At 35.5% G+C, this 21,217-nt stretch overlaps 1 protein-coding gene across 1 annotated transcript in view; it reads right to left on the reverse strand.

Annotated features, from left to right (window-relative positions):
• Positions 1 to 21,217, reverse strand: part of MINDY2 (MINDY lysine 48 deubiquitinase 2) — a 71,960-nt gene that overhangs the window by 11,954 nt on the left and 38,789 nt on the right. The window contains exons 5-6 of the mRNA XM_061182072.1: positions 17,534 to 17,636; positions 11,248 to 11,390 (exon numbers count right to left, since the gene is read on the reverse strand). Coding sequence (XP_061038055.1) covers positions 11,248 to 11,390; positions 17,534 to 17,636 — 246 coding nt within the window. The remainder of the gene's footprint in view (positions 1 to 11,247; positions 11,391 to 17,533; positions 17,637 to 21,217) is intronic.

Genomic DNA, 21,217 nt, shown 5'->3' on the forward strand with positions numbered 1-21,217 from the left:
TACTGAGCCTGCGCTCTAGAGCCCGCGAGCCACAATTACTGAGCCCGCGTGCCACAACTACAGAAGCCCGTGCACCTAGAGCCCATGCTCCGCAACAAGAGAAGCCACCGCAATGAGAAGCCCTCACACAGCAAGGAAGAGTAGCCCCTGCTCGCCGCAACTAGAGAAAGCCTGCACACAGCAACGATGACTCAACACAACCAAAAATAAATAAAAATAAAATTAATTAAAAAAAAAAAGTCTATGGAAATGGAATCATAAAGCTAGTAAACAGAGAATACTTTGTCCAGTTTTAGAAATATGGTTTGAGAGAGTCACCAAAAAGTTTAACCGAACAAGAGAATTTGCCCCTGCCTCTATCCAAAGTCTAGATACAGGAGTTAGAACAGAGATATAGTACTAGAGGATGTTAAAGGAGACACATACCTTCCCTTTGGTCAAACAAAAGTCCATGGCTCATACATCTCTAGAGTTCCAAAAGAATTTAGATGACAAAAATATTTTACACACAAGGTAGAATTTAGTAAATTGCTAAGGAAATTGGTACAACCTATAAAGAAACTAGAGATTCCATTTCCTAGGTAATCCTTTTTGTCCCAACACAGACTTCTTCCTTGTTGGTCTTGGTCCTGAGATAATAATGGCATATGATACGATACGGGTACCAAAAAGTATAAAGATCCTTTCTGCAAATCACAGTAAAAATAAGCCCCACTAATAGAATAATACACTTATAGATACTTTTGACTGATTGCCAACTTATTACAGACTGGCAGATTATTATTATTATAGGTCCCTAGTTATAGACACTATTTATCTGTAGTAGAAAATATTCTATCCAGATATTAAATTTATTTTTTGTTGAAAGTATATCTAGAGGGACTTCCCTGGTAGTCCAGTCATAAAGAATCCGCCTTCCAATGCAGGGGATGCGGGTTCAATCCCTGGTCAGGGAACTAAGATCTCACGTGCCGCAGGGCAACTAAAGCCCACGCACCTCAACTAGAGAGCTCACGTACTGAAACTACAGAGCCCACGTGCTCTGGAGCCCGTGCGCCACAACAAAGAGCCCATGTGCTCTAGAGCCTGCGCGCCACTAGAGAAGAGAAAACCCACATGCTACAACTAGAGAGAAGCCCATGCGCCGCAATGAAGAGCCCACACGCCACAACTAAAGATCCCGTGGGACTTCTCTGGTGGCACAGTGGTTAAGAATCCGCCTGCCAATGCAAGGCACACGGGTTCAGTCCCTGGTCCAGGAAGATCCCACATGCCTGAGAGCAACTAAGCCTGTGTGCCACAACTACTGAGCCTGCGCTCTAGAGCCCGCAAGCCACAACTACTGAGCTTGCGTGCCACACTGAAGCCTGTGCACCTAGAGCCCGTGCTCCGCAACTAGAGAAGCCACCGCAATGAGGAGTCCACACACTGCAACGAAGAGTAGCCCCTGCTTGCCACAGCTAGAGAAAACCCGAGCACAGCAATGAAGACCCAACACAGCCAAAAATAAATAAATAAATTTATTAAAAATAAAAAAAGATCCTGCATGCCCCATCAAAGATTCCACGTGCCACAACTAAGACCTGACACAGTCATAAAAATAAATAAATAAATAAAATAAATATTTTTTTTAAAAAAGAAAGTATATCTAGAATTCCATGGAATGAACTGTGTTTACACTCTAGTTGTTCCAAAGAGTTCACAGGGGCAGGAAGATGCAAAATAAAGTGATCATTAAATATGAATGCATAAAATGGCCCTAAAAATCTCAGGGTCCTTCAACAGTGAAATGTTAGAAGTCCTTATGAAGATCTAATGCAGCAGTAAAAGTAGGCATATCTTGTTGGAAAAAGCAGCTTTCTAGTTTTTCCTTACTTATATCCTTATAGATTCCCTAGGGCTCAAGTTTATAAAGAACTACAGAAACTCTAACAACCCAGCAATTAGTGGTACAGAATAATAGTTTTAATGCTGAACAGGTTTAATAGAACAAGGGCACAATCTTCCATCTTATTTCCTTATCAAGCAAATGGAGGAACCCCTTCCTTAAATTGTATTAAGTATTCCTTTAGGGCTTCTAGTTTTACACCAACAACCGAAGAAGTGCTATAGATTTTGTGGTAAGTCGGTTATCAGTCACTGGGTCAATTAGGAAGGAAAGTGTCTCTGACTCTTATAAAGAATGTACTCATTGGGTACTTTGCCAGAGTAAAGCAGTGTCTAATTTAAAGACCCTCAGAACTGGAAAGAAAGTTCAACAGGAATATAGGAAATAGAACTGAGAGGATTATAATGAGGCAGATACAAATAGCCCAAAGACCCAAAAGATTCCTGGAAAACACAGGATTTATGTCTAAAAAGGACTTACTTCACCAAATGTAACACAAGGTCCTTGATTAGATCCTGGTTTGAACAAACCATCCATAAAACCGTTTGGGGGACAAATGGGGAATCTGAATATGGACTGGGTATGAGATGATATTAAAAATTATAGATAACTTTGTTAGATGCAATAATGGTACTGTGATTTGAAAGGGAAATGTTCTTGTTTAGAGATACATATTTAAGTATAAGCAAAAATATAAAAATAGATAAAAAATAATACAATGTCAAAATTGTTAAAAGTAGGTGACGAGTATAATAGGAACACATTAAATTAGTCTCATCATTTTTCTGTAAGTTTCCAATTTTTCGTAAAAAACAGTGCTACTGTTTCAGTTTGGTGGTCACTATAGAAAATAATACCATTTCCCCCTAGTGACTGGCCACCAGGATAGTTGTTTCCATTTATCCCTTCTATAAAAATAGGACTACCAGGAATTCCCTGGTGGTCCAGTGGTTAGGACTCATTGATTTCACTGCCGAGGGCCCAGGTTCGATCCCTGGTTGGGATACTAAGATCCTACAAGCCACGTGGCGCAGACAAAAAAAAAAAACCAAAACCAGACTACCTTGTAAAGAATGGTGTTGGTTTTTTTGTTCTGGAATCTCACCTTCTTGGAGGCTTCTAACATTATCTCCTCTCCTAAATTTTCAACATTTCTATTGAGTCCTTCAATATTTTAACATGGTCAAGTCTCTCATATTAAACAAAAACAACCTTCCCTGGATTCCACACTCTACTATAGCTATGAGCCATTATGTCTGTGCCTCCTCACAGACAAACTGTTTCAAAAGTTGCCTATAATCTGTTTCTAGTATCTGAGACCCCAATCATTTCCTAACTAATTCAATGAGTTTTTTTTTTCTGCTTCCACCATTCTCTAAAAGATATCAATGAAATCCATATCCCTAATGAATACTTTCCCCCCAAGTGTTCTTATCTTACTCATCTTTTCAATAGCATTTAACAATTGAGATCTCCATTCTTCTTGAAACACTCTCTCCTTGTTGGTTTACATGATACTATATTCTTTAGATTTTCCTTTTGTTCTTTTCTTTCTGTCTCCTTTGCCAGTTTATACTCCACTAGTTGATCCTTAAATGTTGGCACTCCTCAAATCTCTGTCCTAGGCCTTCTCTTTTCTTCAAATTCCACATTTTTCTTGTAAATCTCATACTCTCCCTCTCCCTATTTGTACACAAAACTTATTCCAGTCCTGAACCATTTAACCAACATTTCCACTTGGAGGGATGCCTCAGAAGCAGCTCTAACAGTTCTGGAAGTTCACATCATTTTTCTCTTCCAGTGTTCTGCGTTTCGATAAAGAGCATCATCATTCATCCAGTTGTTCATGCTTAGAACCCAGAAATCATTCTTTCTTTTTTTAAATTAAAGAATAATAGATTTACAATACTGTATTAGTTTCAGGTGTACAGCAAAGTGACTCAGTTACACGTATTTTTTCAGATTCTTTTCCATTATAGGCTATGACAAGATATTGAATATAGTTCCCTGCTATACAGTAAATCCTTGTTGTTTTTCTATTTTACATATAGTACTGTGTATCTGTTAATCCCATACTCCTAATTTATCCCTCCTCCCCGCTTTCCCCTTTGGTGACCATAAGTTTGTTTTCTATGTCTGTGAGGCTGTTTCTGTTTTGTAAATAAACTCATTTATGTTATTTTTTAGATTCCACATATAAGTGATATACAATATTTGTCTTTCTCTGTCTGACTTATTTCACTCAGCATGATAATCTCTAGGTCCATCCATGTTGCTTCAAATGGCAATATTTCATTCTTTTTTATGGTTAACATTCCATTGTATATATACACCACATCTTCCTTATCCATTCATCTGTTGATGGACACTTAGGCTGCTTCCATGTCTTGGCTATTGTAAACAGTGCTGCTATGAACATAGGGGTGCATGGACCTTTTTGAATTAGAGTTTTTGTCTTTTCCGGATATATGCCCAGGAGAGGAATTGCTGGATCATATGGTAGTTCTATTTTTAGTTTTTTAAGGAACCTCCATACTGTTTTCCATAGTGGCTAAACCGATTAACATTCCCACCAACAGTGGGAATATTAATATTCCCACATATTAATATTTCTCCACACCCTCTCCAGCATTTATTATTTGTAGACTTTTTGATGATGGCCATTCTGACCAGTGTGAGGTGATATCTCATTGTGGTTTTCATTTGCATTTCTCTAATAATTAGCAGTGTTGAGCATCTTTTCATGTGCCTGTTGGCCAGCTGTATGTCTTTTTGGAGAAATGTTTATTTAGGTCTTCTGCCCATTTTTTGACTTGGTTGTTTGTTTTTTTGATATTAAGTTGTATGAGCTCTTTGTATATTTTGGAAATTAACCCTTTATTCGTCACATCATTTGCAAATATTTTCTTCCATTCGTGGGTTGCCTTTTTGTTGATGATTTCCTACACTGTGCAAAAGCTTTTAAATTTGTTTAGGTTCCATTTGTTTATTTTTACTTTTATTTATTTTGCCCTGGGAGACTGATCTAAGAAAATATTGCTGTGATTTATGTCAAAGAATGTCTCCCCTATGTTTTATTCTATGTAATGGTGGCCTCGTAGAATGAATTTGGTAGTGTTCCCTCCTCTTCAATCTTCTGGAATAGTTTGAGAAGGATGAGTTCTTCTTTGTATGTTTGGTAGAATTCCCCAGTAAAGCCATCTGGTCCTGGACTTTTGTTTGCAGGGAGTTTTTTTGTTTTTTGGGTGTTTTTTTGTTTTGTTTTGTTTTTTACAGATTCTATTTCATTTCTAGTGATCAGTCTGTTCAAATTATCTGTTTCTTCTTGATTCAGTTTTGGCAAACTGTATGTTTATAGAAACTGTCCATTTTTTGTAGGTTGTCCCAATTTGTTGGCACAGGAGTTTTATGGTGTCATGTCTTATATTTAAGTCTTTAAGGCATTTTGAGTTTATTTTTGTGCATGGTGTGAGGGAATGTTCTAACTTCATTGATTTACATGCAGCTGTCCAGCTTTCCCAACAGCACTTGCTAAAGAGACTGTCTTTTCTCCACTGTATATTCTTGCCTCCTTTGTCGAAGAGTAATTGACCATAGGTGTGTGGGTTTACTCCAGGGTTCTTTATTCTGGCCGTTGATCCATATGTGTTTTTGCGCCAATACCATGCTGTTTTGATTACTGTAGCTTTGCAGTATTGTCTGAAGTCTGGGAAGATTATGCCTACAGCTTTGTTCTTTTTCCTCAGGATTGCTTTGGCAATTCTGAGTCTCTTGTGGTTCCTTATAAATTTTAGGATTATTCTAATTCTGTGTAAAATGTCACAGGTAATTTGAAAGGGACTGAATTAAATCTGTAGATTGCTTTGGGTAGTATGGCCATTTTAACAATATTAATTCTTCCAATCCAAGACCGCAGGATATCTTTCCATTTCTTTGAATATTCTTCAGTTTCCTTTATCAATGTTTAATAGTTCTCAGTGTATAGGTCTTCCACCTTCTTGGTTAGGTTTATTTCTAGGTTGTTTTTTTTTGGGGGGGGGTGCAATTTTAAACACTTTTTTTTTTTTTTACTTTCCTTTTCTGATATTTGTTAGTATAAAGAAATGCAACAGATTTCTGTATACTAATCCTGCTACCTTACTGAATTCATTTATTAGTTCTAACAGTTTTTGTGCGGAGGCTTTAGGGTTTTCTGTATAGAGTCTTGCATACAAAGATAATTTTACCTCTTCCCTTCCAATCTGGACACATTTTATTTATTTTTCTTGTCTGATTGCTGTGGCTAGAACTTTCAATACTATGTTGAATAGAAGTGGTGAGAGTGGGCATCCTTGTCTTGTTGCTGAATTTAGCAAGAAGGCTTTCAGCTTTTCACCATTGAGTATTATATTGGCTATGGGTTTGTCATAAATGGCTTTTATTATTTTTAAAATTTATTTATTTATTTATTTGGCTGGGTCGGGTCTTGGTTGTGGCATGCGGGATCTTCGTTGTGGCATGCGGGATCTTTCGTTGCAGCGCATGGGCTTCTCTCTAGTTGTGGCATGCGGGCTCTAGAGCACAGGGGCTCAGTAGTTGTGGCGCGCAGGCTTAGTTGCCCTGCAGCATGTGGGATCTTAGTTCCCCAACCAGGGATTGAACCCACATCCCCTGCGTTGGAAGGCAGATTCTTAACCACTGGACCACCAGGGAAGTCCCATAAATGGCTTTTATTGTTGAGATGTGTCCCCTCTGTACCCATTTTGGTGAGAGTTTTTATCATGAATCAATGTTGAATTTTATCAAATGCTTTTTCTGCATCTATTGAGAAGATCATTTGGTTTTTGTCTTTTCTTTTGTTGATTTGGCACATCACATTAATTGATTTGCATGTGTTTGAAACATCCTTGAAACCCTGGAATGAATCCAACTCGATCATGGTGTATGATCCTTTTTATGTATTGTTGGATTCAGTTTGCTAATACTTCGTTGAGGATTTTTGCAACTATATTCGTCAAAGATATTGGCCTGTAATTTCTTTTGTGGTGTCTTTGTGTGATTTTTGGTATCAGGGTGATGGTGGCTTCATAGAATGACTTTGGTAGTGTTCCCTCCTCTTCAATCTTTTGGAATAGTTGGAGAAGGATAAGTTCTCTGTATGTTTGGTAGAATTCCCCAGTAAAGCCATCTGGTTCTGGACTTTTGTTTGCAGGGGGTTTTTTGGGTTTTGTTTTTTCGTTTTTTTTTTTTTTTTTACAGATTCTATTTCACTTCTAGTGATCAGTCTGTTCAAATTATCTTTTTTTAAAAATTAATTTATTTTTGGCTGCCTTGGGTCTTCATTGCTACATGCAGGCTTTCTTTAGTTGCATCAAGCAGGGGCTACTCTTCGTTGCGGTGCATGGGCCTCTCATCGCGGTGGCTTCTCTTGTTGTGGAGCACGGGCTCTAGGCGCACGGGCTTTAGTAGTTGTGGCACACGGGCTCAGTAGTTGTGGCACACGGGCTATAGAGTGCAGGCTCAACAGTTGTGGCGCACAGGCTTAGTTGCTCTGCGGCATGTGGGATCTTCCCAGACCAGGGCTCGAACCTGTGTCCCCTACATTGGCAGGCAGATTCTTAACCACTGCGCCACCAGGGAAGCCCCAAATTATTTTGACTCAGCTTTGGCAAGCTGTATGTTTATAGAAACTTGTCCATTTTTTTCTAGGTTGTCCCAATTTGTTGGCATATAACTATTCATAGTATTTCTTATGATTTTTTTGTATTTCTGCAGTATTGGCTATTAATTCTCCTCTTTCATTTCTTATTTTGTTTACTTGGGTCTTCTCTCTTTTCTTCTTGGAGAGCCTGGCTAGAAGTTTGTCGATTTTGTTTATCCTTTCAAAAAACTGGCTCTTGGGGCTTCCGTGGTGGCGTGGTGGTTAAGAATCCGCCTGCCAATGCAGGGGACACAGGTTTGAGCCCTGGTCCAGGAAGATCCCACATGCCGCAGAGCAACTAAGCCCATGCGCCACAACTACTGCGCCTGCGCTCTACAGCCTGTGAGCCACAATTACTGAGCCTGAGTGCCACAACTACTGAAGCCGATGTGCCTAGAGCCCATGCTCCACAACAAGAGAAGCCACCGCAATGAGAAGCCCGTGCACCGCAATGAAGAGTAGCCCCTGGTTGCTGCAACCAGAGAAAGCCCACGTGCAGCAACAAAGACCCAACACAGCTAAAAATAATTAATTAATTTTTTAAAAAAGAGCTCTTGGTTTCATTGATTTTTTCTATCTTTTAAAATGTCTATTTTATTTATTTCCTCTCCGACCTCTATTATTTCCTTCCTTCTGCTGACTTCGGATTTTGTTTGCTCTTCTTTTTCTAATTCTCTTAGGTGGTAGGTTAGATGGCTTGAGATTTTTCTTGTTTTTTGAGGAAGGCCTGTATTGCTATGAAATTCCCTCTTAGAACTGCTTTTGCTGCATCCCATAGATTTTGTAAAGTTGTGTTTTCATTGTCATTTGTCTCAAGATATTTTCTAATATCCTCTTTGATTTCACTGTTACCCACTCTTTTTTTAGTAGCATGTTGTTTAGTCTTCATGTAATTGTTTTTCTCTCATTTTTCTTTCTTTGGTTGATTTCTAGTTTCATACCATTGTGGTCAGAAAAGATGCTTGAAATAATTTCTATCCTCTTTCTTATTTTTCTCATCTTAATCACCAAATCTGGTTGATTATATCTCCTAAATGTCTATGGAATCTGTCTACTCTCCATTTCTCTACATCTTAGTTCAAGTCACTGTAGTCTCTTACTCGCCCTCCTACAATAGTCTCCTAATTAAATACACATCCACTCTTGCCCCAAAGTCCAAAGCACCTTAATGTTACACAAGGGGCAGGGAGATACACACCACTAGTGATACACTTTTTAGCTATAGAATAAGGTTTACTGAGAAAAACTTAGAAGTGAGAAATAGCAGAATGCACACATTCTCTCGGCTATCATTATCTCACGGAAATGCATACTCAGTCCAGAAACAGACCCAATGCAGAAAGTGCTCCAGGAGAGGTGCACCCTTCCCAACCACACAGGAAGATTGCGAATACCTAGGTGACGAGTAAAGGACTTCCAGGTCAGGGATATGGCCTTGATTAAAAAAAAAAAAAAAAAAGGGAACGTCTAAAGCTCAATTTTGGGAGGTTGTAAAACAACCACTCATGACAGCCAGAGACGTTGTTTTCTCAACTGAACTATCTCACCCCTGCGGAGAAAAAAAAAGAGAGAGAGAGAGAGAACAAAAAGAACGACTAGACCATCAGGAGACCAAAGTCTATTTCTCTCATTCATTCATTCATTTATTTATTTATTTTTGGCCACACAGCTTGGCTTGTGGGATCTTAGTTCCCTGACCAGGGACTGAACCCAGGCCCTGGCAGTGAAAGTGCCAAGTCCTGACCACTGGACTGCCAGAGAATTCCCTATTTCTCCTTTTAACTTAGGACTCTACAAGATCTGATATCTATTTCTTGAGCCTTACATCATGCCTCTTATTTTCTATGCTTCAGTCACATAGCCCTTCTTCGAATTCCTTAAAAAGTTAGGTTATTTCCCTCCTCAGGGCTTTTGCACACATGTTCCATCTGCTTAGTTAACCACACCACCCCCCTTTTTTTCTTGACATCTTCAAATAGGTTATAAGTCCTAATAAAATACTCACAGCATGTTGTATGTACCCTTCACAGAGTGTATCTCAACAGAAATGATACCTACTTGTGTAATTATTTAACATCTGTCCCTTGTCAAACTAGGAGGTCCTTAAATGGCAGGAACTATAGCTGTCTTGCTCAGACTGCAGTCCTATACTTAGCTAAGTACCCAGTCATAATCATGCTCAATAAATATTTGTTGAATGAATGAATAAAATGTGGACTTGAAGAGATCAGGTAAAGCGAGATGACTTAGCAGTATTTATTATGTAGCAATAATTCTGATTTTGTGGTTCTTTGGCCTTAGATTTTTGAGGAGTATGGATAAATCTGGGCCCATACCTAGCACACATCTAGCTTAAATATGGGAACAATACAAACAAACCCTTGCTATAACTAACAGGGGAGCAGGAGAGCTAGGGCTATAGAGTATTCTTAAATAAGCAAACAAATCATTATTTTACACTACTTTGTGCAATTCACTGATTAAAGTGTTGAAGGAAATACAAAGTCAGATTCCTGACTTCAATAAGCCTACTTTCATTTAGAAAAATGAGACACATTTACATGGAAAGAAAATTGTTAACTAGGTACTCATCAATAAGGGCAAAGTAAGGACAATATGGCCCATAACAAGTAAAGGAGGAAGGGTAGAGTAGTGATCCAGAGCCTTAGCTGCATATTTAAATCACCTGGAAAACATTTTAAAAATACTGTTGCTCAGGTCCCACCTCTACAGATTCTGATTTAATTGAGTTGGTGGTGGGCTCTGGGCATTGGTATTTTTTTAATAGCTCCCTAGGCAGCTCTAGCATACAATCTGGGTTGAGAACCACTGATTTAAGGAGAGAAGAAGTAGCTTTACTGAAGAGTTAGTATTTAAAATGTTTCTTAAAAGATAGGTGAAATTTGGATAGGCAAAAAGGAGTGAGAATGTTCACATAGGGATTAGGAGTAAGAAACAAAATGGGAAAGCATAAAGTGTGTATGGGGATGGAGGACTATTAATGAGTAGACAGATCATTATGGCTGAAGCAAAGTGTTGACACAAGGGGATAGTAGAAAATACCTTGTGTTTTTATCCTCTAGGCACTGGGTGCTACTAACATTTTTGCAATATTATTGACCTGATCAGAGCAGTATTCTGCCACAGAAGTCTAGAGATAAGTTGATAAACTCCTGTATTAGGTGGCAGCTGTAAAAATGGAAGCATTGAAGAGATAACAAGAGGAATGAATCAGTAAGATTATTTTGGCAAAGCCATAAATGACATGATAAAAAGAATTTAAAGTCACACTGATAACTTAATAATAGAAACACTATCATAAAGACAAATCTTGATTCTTTCTCTAAACTCCTTTAGCCCTCAAATGTAAACATCCATCATTAGCAGTCATCCTAGTTCTAACTCTAGGGTTTATCTTTTTTTTTCTTAGAAAGAAAATAATAAATACATTTTAATGCAGTAATCTGTGAAAATGGAGTTGAGACCTAAATAAAAACAAAAAACTGATTTTAAGTAACAAATTGCTAATCCATTCCACCCTAAAGAATTAATTATTACCTTCATAATTTGATGGTTAAAGAATATTATGCTAAAATTTTTTATTTTGAAGCAGATCATAAGACATCTCTAAATCAAGCTCCTTTAGTTTAGAATAACAGTAGCTATTTCTGTATCATACCTTGTATTTGGTCATGGTGCTAAAATGATTATTCCGAAAGAACACACAAAGTTCTCCTTCCTGAACCGTTGAAGTTAGTTCACATAATCCATGGTATGTCAGTTGAGTGGCTGTGTTATTTAGAAACTGCTCAGCTACAAAGCCTAGGAACCAATGCATAATATTAGATGGAAGAATAATTTCAAAATTTAAAAGCTTTTCTATTTACATTGTGTTCCAAGTATGAAGAAAGGCCAATCAAAATAAGACTCTTTCTACTATAACATGATGGCCCTAAATTGGAGATTTTTTTTTTCCTAATTCTGCGATGGAAGATGTGTCTATAGACATTTCCAGGCTAAAGAAACAGTTATCTGAAATTCTTTTTATCAATAAATGTATTTACTTATACCACACCGACTTCCGCAAAGGATTTCATGTGCCTTGCAATAAAAGAAACACACACAATAAAACTAAAACCCAATAAAACAATAAGAAGGTAAGGGTTAGCAATTTAAAAAGTGGGTAGGAGCAAAAGTTAACAACTACTTCCCCAGTGGGTAGGTGTTTAGAAATTAAAAGTAGCCTCAAGAAATTGAGTTGCTTAAGATTTTGACAAAGATCCTAGATAATTTTCAATTCACAAACTGCTCAATTCTTGCCTTAAAACTAAAAGTAGGCATAAAACTGAACAGAAAATAGTGCGGTAACTGATGATATTTTTATCCTAATCTCCTCCAACATATGCTACTCATTATGTAGATATATCAAGTTCAGAAATAGAAATCATCTCTTCTGTTTTCAAACATAATGAAATATAAAGAAACCTTCTGGGGTTTAATTTAAAAGCTATACATACAGTTGATCCTCATTATTCACACGGGTTCATATCTGCTAATTTGCCTACTACCTAAAATTTATAACTCCAAAAATCAATACTTGTTGCACTTTCAGGGTCATTCCTGAATATGTGCAAAACAGCAAAAAAATAGAGTCACCTAACACACACATTCCCCACTGAAGTCCAAATAGGCAATAGTGTGTCACCTTCTTGTTTCAGCTCTCATACTGTGAACAAATGTCATTTTCACATTCTATTTAATGCCACATTTTTCACATTTTGTGAAATTTCTGTGCTTCTTTGGAGTGATTTTTACTGTGTAAAATGGCCCCCAAGCATAATGCTGAAGCTAGTGTTCCTAAGCACACAAAGGTTGTGATGTGCCTTATAGAGACAATGCATATTTTTGCAGCTTCAGCCAGGCATGAGTTACAGAGCTGTTGGATATGTTTAATGTTACTGAATCAATAATATATATTAAACAAGGTGTCTCTAAGTGGCATGGACGTATATATACTACCAAATGTAAAACAGATAGCTAGTGGGAAGCAGCCGCATAGTACAGGGAGATCAGCTCCGTGCTTTGTGACCACCTAGAGGGATGGGACAGGGAGGGTGGGAGGAGATATGTGGATATATGTATATGTATAGCTGACTCACTTTGTTATAAAGCAGAAACTAACACACCATTGTAAAGCAATTATACTCCAATAAAGATGTTAAAAAAAATAAATAAATAAGGTGTCTCTCAACAGAAACACACAAAAAACAAGGTTATATATTGATAAGTTGATGAAAATCTTGTGACCAGAGGCTCACAGGAACCTAATGTTGTGTTTCCCCTATGAGCAGTGGTTTGGTATTCACTAATTAAGTGTTCACAGCAACTTCATGGAACATAACTATCAGTAATAATGAGAATCAGTTGTATAAATATTTTAAAAGCCTATATTTCTCTCTTTCCTTTTTTCTCTTCCTTCCTCCTTTTGCTCCCTTTCTTTAAAAAGGAATAGGGGGGAGGAGAATGCTTTAAAAAGTTTTGTAAGTGAGCAGGGAGGTGCAGATATAGGGAGCAAAGATGAATCTGTGTTAAGAAACTGATGACTCAACAAAAACTTGAAAATAAACTTGGTAGAAACTTGGTAGGGCCAGAGGCAGCTGCATAATATAGATTTATTCCACTCCCTCACTTTTAGTGTCAAGCCATAGCACTTCAAGCTGCAAAGTGGTTGTAAAAAGTTACCAATATATCATACTATTCCAAGGAATTGGTAATGTAGGACGGGAAGTACAAAAAGTTATACAGAAGGCCACAGCCAAAGGAAATTTATAGCTCATTTGCAACTTCCTGGTTTTATACATTTAGAAATAAGACCCGTCCTCAATTATTATCATTACTTTGCTAAATACAAAGTCATTGAGTAGAATGTATTAGTTATATACTAAAGCATTTTCTATTATATAGCATTTAAAAAGTAAGCATTATGCCTGTGCTGAGAAGTACCACTGCTGTCTATAATATCCATGTAACTAAACACTTCCTTCAGAAAGATGTTTCTAAATGTCCCTCCCTTACCTCATTCATACAACATACTCTCTACAAAACCCTTTCAAAAAGATACAAAAATTCAGTGGAGATATAGCACAATGTTACTTTCACGTATGAAATTCAAAAGTTTACCACTAGAAAAGTCTTTCTCAGCTGCTTGTTTCTAGAGAACAGGACATGGATTCAGAGAGAATAAGTGACTTGCTCAAGGACATAAAACTAATTATGGCAAAGTGAAGACTGGAACTTAACTGGTATTAATTAATAAAATTTAGTGCTGATTATTATAAATGCAAACTGAACTTTATTTCTCCCCAAACCATAGAGCGTAGACTAATTCAGACTTAGAGAGAAAAATGTTTCCTAATTCTTCTACCAACTTGTAAACAGTGACACCTGTGTGATTTTAGTGGAATATTCAAAAGCCTAATCTAGTTTCAACTTTTCATAACTAAACAAATTATGGAGTTTCAAAACATAATATCAGAGATTACTTATTAATTACAAATGGCAAAGGGCATCTTTCCAACAACAAAAAATCTGGTAAATATCACCTTAATCCTATTTGAACATCACCACCAATGGGATAATCAGACATCATGTGCCACCTGATTTGATGCACTAGGAAAGACACAATGTCGCCTATGTAGTATTCCCACGGAAAATATATAACCCAAATCTACTAATGAGGAAACAATCAGATGAATCCAAATTGAGGACTATTCTATAAAACAACTAGCCTGGACTATAAAGAAAAGTAAATACCACAAAAGACCAAAAAGAAAAAAAAAGAAAAGAAAAGAGGATAGGGATCTTCTGTTCTAGATTACAGGAGACTAAATTGATATGATAATTAAATGATACTTGATTGAAACTTACACTGAAAAAACTTAAAAGCTATAAGGGGCATTACTGGGACAACTGGGGAATTTTGAATATAAACAGTATATTAGATAATAGTATTGTATCACTGTTAAATTTCCTGAGATAACTGCATTGTGATTACATAGGAAAATTCTTTGTTCTTAGGAGACAAATATTGGAGAGTTAATGGATAAAGTGCTATATTTGCAATTAATTGTCACATGATTTAGGAAAAAAATTGTGTGTGTGTGAATAAAGTAAAAATTCAATATGCTAATAATTGGTGAATTTAGATGAAACATATATATGTACAAATATGTATATAGGTACATATATTTATTGTGCTATTCCAGTTTTATGGGTTTGAGTTTTTCCAAAATAAAAGAGAAAGAAAAAGAAAAGGAAATCAATATTATTTAATCAAAAATAATATGAACTCAAACTATAATCTTCAGTGTTTATGGCACATAATAAAAGCTCAATAAGTGAGCTCGAATAAGTGAATATGCTGGAATAATTTCCTTAAGCATATTTTTTTTTACCTAGAAACAACTGTTAAAGAAGAAATTATTCCTAAGAGATCTTCTGGAATTAAATGACCAGTTATCGTGAAGTCTGGAAACTGGTACTGTGCTATTTTTTTCCTTGTTGATTTTTGCTGCCATGCCACAACCCATCATTATAACTTGATTCAAAAAAGTATTAATATCCAAAAGAGGTAACAAATAATAAATATTCTATGTACATGTAAAAGTTCTGTACTTTTACTTACAAGGTATTGCCACCAGAAAAAAATAAACGTTCTCTGAAAGAAGTTGAAAGAATATCTAATTCTATTTGACTATTAACTAAATAATATTTCTTTTTCATCAAAAAAGAATGATAGTAAACATATTTCTTGTATTCTGCACCTTATGGAGATAAAAATATTTGAATTTTTAAAAAATCATCTAAGACCAAAGTTTAATAATTTTTAATAAAGAAGGATTAGAAATAAACCACTTTGGGATATTTTATGATTCAGAAGGAAAGTTACAGTTGTAGGCTAAACAGAAAAAGAAAGCAGACTACTTTGGTTGAACAATATACCCAAGAAAATATGATGAAGAAAATGGAAAAAAAGCTAATTGCTATATTATATAAGAAAAAATGTCCATTGTGGCCTTTTATTTCCTTAATGATTTCATAGTGCCTTATACAAGTAGCCATTGGGATTGAATACTTATTTCAAACAGACTACATATTTGTAATTTCTTATAAACAAAAAACTAGTTTAGCTTTTTAATTGTACTGAATTTCATATATAATTTTTCCTTGACTATGTATGGAAATATGATAAGCAGAATTTCACCATTATGAAATTTATATATCAAGGAATTAATCAGCTCTGATATATATTACCTGAAAATTCTATACCACTAAAGAGGAAGATTCCTACTTGCTTTTACCAAGATGTTCTTCTCAAGTTATCAATTCTATACAAATTAGCTATAGTTTTTTGTTATCCCAGGGATTCAATACCAGAGAAATAATAATAATAGTTGTAAAACCACGTTGAGAAAAAGGAGAAGTGATGAAGGGACTGTTTTTTGGTTGTTGTTCATTCTGCTAGTGTAATAAGTCCTACCCCTGTTACATTGCAGCCTAGCTTGGTGAAAATGCTGTTAACATTAGTGTTTCCCATAGCTTCTTACCTTATAAATATATGCATCCAAATATCACTTATTGGCTATCATTCCATCTGTTAACACTTTCTGGACCCTATTGTTCTCTCAATTACTATTGAATAGCATACTGAAAGTTACTGAGAAAGTAGGAATCCACAGATGGATACTTTCTTTATAGCTTGCTTTCTAAGAATATTTACAGTAATGAGAGCTTGGATAAAGAATGGAAAGTTCTAGTAAGTGGAATTTTGTTAACTGAGGGAAAACATTTTTTGTAACAACTTTTGTTGCTCCTCTCTCCCCTAAAATTTAAACTTTGCTGCCTTAGGTTGTAGTGAAAGAAGCGTCACACAAATCAATGATCAATATCACTGAATATCTGTGTGTTTATTGCAAGTGAAAGACTAGATGAGCCTCAACTAACACACTCTGTATTTTCCTGCTACTGGCCTCGTGCATAAATATGTTAAACTTCTGGATAATTGAGTAGTGTAATTAGTTGGGTTCATATTAATCAATATAGTATGAGATCCATGTACACATCTTCTTTCATATGTTCTTAGGTACTCTTGTAGTCATTTGGTTTTAATTTTTTAAAATGTAGTGACGATAATAAATTTTTATTATACCTCATGTGAAAGAACTGTGTGTCTGCTTCTCACGATTTCTCTTTCTTTTGTTAACCCTTCAAACTGAGGAGAACAGCAGTCTCAGTATTTGTGTATATTTATGAAAAAGTGAAGTGGGTGATGGTGAAGTTATACCCAAATGCTATGGTTCCTGAAAGCACTCTGGTTTCAAATCTGCTCTTCCCTTCACTGACTGGAACACAGCTTAAAAAACAAACAAACAAACACAAAAAAACCACTTCTATGTTGATGAATTTAGCAATTTTTAATTTTAGCTAAGGATTAGGGAAACTGATGATCAAAGGTGTACTCTGATCCAGAATAGAGCTTTAATATACTATATTGTACTGAAATATAAGGTAGAGCTCTACTAAAATGAACACTTGAGTACCATAATACCCATCTCAGTCAACAGAAGTATTCAGGATGAATTATAAAGTTCCCTCAGTACTCCCAAATAATAACTCTTTTTTAAAAGAGTAATTATCAGTAACCCCTGGGTAACTGATTATATCAAAGATAGCAAGTGATTCCAAAGACTTTTATTAGAATCCAGGAGTGATTTTACAAAACAAGTAAAAAGGGTTCTAGGAAAAACCTTTCACTGGTACCTTTATGAATAATTACTTCTTTTAATTCTCACAAGTAGAATCACTTTTATTTTTTAGAAGTTGTATTTAAGACATTTGAAAGATATTAAATTTTAAGACAAGTTACTTTGCCAAGAGTAAGTCAGATAATAGCAACACTCACCCACCTTCACTAACCAGCTCACTGTTGTCTGACTGCTTACAAGAGATGATCTTCTCCACTAGCTGGTTGTAGCTGCAGTTACCAACAGCTTTTACAATGTCATCAATCTACAAAACAAACAACTGTCTCACTAATCATGATAAAATTAAAAACAATAACAAAGAAACCCATATAACTCTTGAGGGTTTTATTCTAATATAATACTAAATATAAAAGTATTACTTATGAAAAAAGAAAATCAGCACTAAAATCAACACCCAACAGTTTCCAGTTTTGTTTATGGCTCACAATAACGTATTATGAACAATATTGCTTAGCCATATTTCAATTATGCAAAAAATAATAAAATGGAATTATTATATGCAACTTTATTTCTTAAGATTGTAAAGCAAGGCGGGCTTCCCTGGTGGTGCAGTGGTTAAGAATCCACCTGCCAATGCAGGGGACATGGGTTCGAGCCCTGGTCCAGGAAGGTCCCACATGTGGTGGAGCAACTAAGCCCGTGTGCCACAACTACTGAGCCTGCTCTCTAGAGCCCTCGAGCCACAACTACTGAGCCCGCTGGCCTAGAGCCCATGCTCTGCAACAAGAGAAGCCACCGCAATGAGAAGCCCGTGCACCGCAACAAAGAGTAGCTCCCGCTCACCCCAACTAGAGAAAGCCCAACACAGCCAAAAATAAATAAATAAATAAATAAAATTAAAAAAAAAAAAAAAAAGATTGTAAAGCAAGGCAAATCTAAAAGATGTTAATTTATGGGATAAACAGGGTTTCCCATTTTATTTGTTACTTAGTTCCTAGCATAGTGGAGATATGAGCAGACATAACTAATGTTATTTTCCTAAAGAAAAGTTAATATATATTAATAAGGGAAAATATTTGCCTCATGATTCTTATTTGATCTTTGTCTGTGAAGGTACAGTAGAAAAATAAATTCAAAGTTTTAAGGTATAGGAAAATAAAATTGGGCATCTCTACTCTCCTTCCATATACTTTGCTTTTACTATTGAAGCAAAATAGATATCTGCTGTCTAAACAACTTACTTTGATTGCCCTCCCATCCCTAAAATATATTTATTTGTAAATTATTTACATGTACTTAATTAATTAATATATTAATTAACACAAATTAATACAATGAGATAAAAAATAAGAGAGGCAATGTTTTCTTTCCACATCCAAATGATCTTCATGAATACCTACTCTTTGAATACCACGAGAACTGACAGATCTGCACAATAGTAAGGGCAGTGGTTTTCAAACTGGGAGCCTTTTAAAAAGCTAAAAGAATTCAAAACTCAAGTTGTTTCTCAAGTGCCTAAGTTTTCATTCCACTGCTGCCTAGCAAAGTTTGAGAACAACTTCTCTAGGTTATAATTTTTCTTTGTTCCTGCAAAATTCAAGGATGGTAAAAGCCTCTTAACCATCCAAGTGGGACTGACGGTTGGCTAAAGATCAGTTAATTGAATAAATTAAAGCAGGAAACTGTGGAAAATGTTACATACATATCTTAAACAGTTCATGTTAGCTTAAAACACACAAATGTATTCACTTGTCAACCTTCTGATACAGAGCCAAATAAAGCCGTTTCTTTGAAAGTGGATCTTTTGGCTATGATTCTAGGTAAATGACACAAAAGAATATGCCTTTCAGTTTTCATTTACTTAAAATGAAAACTTAGACTCTTAAGAAGCAGTTTGAGAGCACAATCCCTTTATATTTTCATTATTTTTTGTAACACCTTTACTGATTACAGCAATTTTCTTTAGTGACTCAACTTCATTGTCTTTCCAAAGAACTGAATTTTCAATCCTAAGGAATCCACAAAAATACACCTAGAATAATAAATACATGATCAATATATAAAAATCAGTTGTACTACTATAGACTAGCAATGAAAAATACAAAGATTTCAAATTTCATAGGCAGGATCTCTACATTAATATTTCATTCAATTAATTCATTTGGATGCCTTTTATGCACTACTATGCACCAGGTGCTGTTAGAGAAACTGAAGACTCAGCAGTGAATAAAATAGATGGTCTATGCTTTCATAAAGTTTATATTCTAGAGAAAGGACAAACAATAAACCAAATAAGCAAAAATATAACATACTAGGTAGTTGTATGTAGTGGTATGCAGCTGTTCTTTGTTTCCATTGTACTATAGCATTCCATAGTATGAATATACTATAATACATTTATTCATTCATCTTTTGATGGCTATTCAAGTTGTTTTCAGTTTGGGGTGATGACAAATAATACTGTTATGAACATTCCTGTACATTTATCCTGTTTCACAAATCCAGTTTCTCTAGGGAATTTGCCTTGTCAAATTCTTGAGTCTTATCCTCAACTTTACTAGATAACTCCAAACTGCTTTCCAAAGGAGGTAGTCAACTTACATTTTCATTAGCATGGAATGAAAATTCTCTATACTGCATATCTTCTCCAATATTTAGTATTGTCAGACTTCTAAATGTCAGCCAGTCTGATGGGTGTGTAGTCGTATCTCATTTACGTTTTAATTTGCATTTCCCTGATGACTAGTTCATACGTTCATTGGTCATTTGGGTATCCATTTTTGTGAAGTGTCTCTTCAAGTCCTTTTTGAAGAATTTTAGCTTTGTTAATCTTCTTTATTATATATTTACCTTCTATTTTAATACTTTTGCTCTTAAGATAGATATAAAGCTCATTAATTTTCAGTCTCATTATTCCTTAATATTCGATTTTAGGGCTTTAAAAACCCCTTTAAAAACTGTTTTAGCTAAAAAAAAAAACTGTTTCAGCTAAATCTCACAAGTTTTGATATAGATTTAGTTGTTGTGTAGTTTAAAATATACTTTAAGTTTCATTATGATTTTTTGATCCAGACAAGTCCCTACTGTTTTTTTCTGCTGATTTCTAGTTTACTTGCACTGTGGTCAGAGACTATTCTGTACTTCACATATTTTAAATCCTTAAAAATTTGTTGAAACTTGCTTTATGGTCCAGCATTAGGTCAATTTTTGTAAATTTCATGAGTGGATGAAAAGAATATATAGTCAGGTTCATAAAAAACAAGGAAAGACTGAGAAAATGGCAGAGACAAGGGGAGACTAGGAAGATACAATGATTAAAATGCAATGTGATACCCTGGATTGGCTTCTGGAACAACAACAACAAAAAATTTAGTGAAATGCGAAGACGAATATAGTTAACAGTAATGTACCAACACTAAATTTCTAAGTTTTGACACATGTACTATGGTCATGTAAGATTCGGGGAAACTGAGAAGCATGTATGGGAATTCTGAATAATATGTTTGCAACTTTCCTGTAAATTTGGAATTATTCAAAAACAAAAAGTTCATTAACTGTTTTTAAAGAATGTATGTTCATTAGGTTCTCTTTTCTGCTTCTATCAATTACAGTGAAAGGTATATTAAAATCTCCCAGTATGACAGTTTCTTTCTCCTTATAATTCTGTTAAATTTTGCTTTATGTACTCTGAGGTTATGTTATTAGATGCATACAAATTTTGTTTTCCATTGTTAAAAACTGACCTTTATTCTTTGTGGCAATTCCCATGGGTCCAAGGAATAAACAGTCAATCAGGGTATTTACTTTCCAGGTGTCTCCAGGCACATACAAATTTAAAATGATTATATCTTCTTGGCAAATTAAACATTCTATTATTAGTAATGC

This window comes from Eubalaena glacialis, chromosome 2 (assembly GCF_028564815.1).
Source record: "Eubalaena glacialis isolate mEubGla1 chromosome 2, mEubGla1.1.hap2.+ XY, whole genome shotgun sequence".
NCBI classification, from domain to species: domain Eukaryota; kingdom Metazoa; phylum Chordata; class Mammalia; order Artiodactyla; family Balaenidae; genus Eubalaena; species Eubalaena glacialis.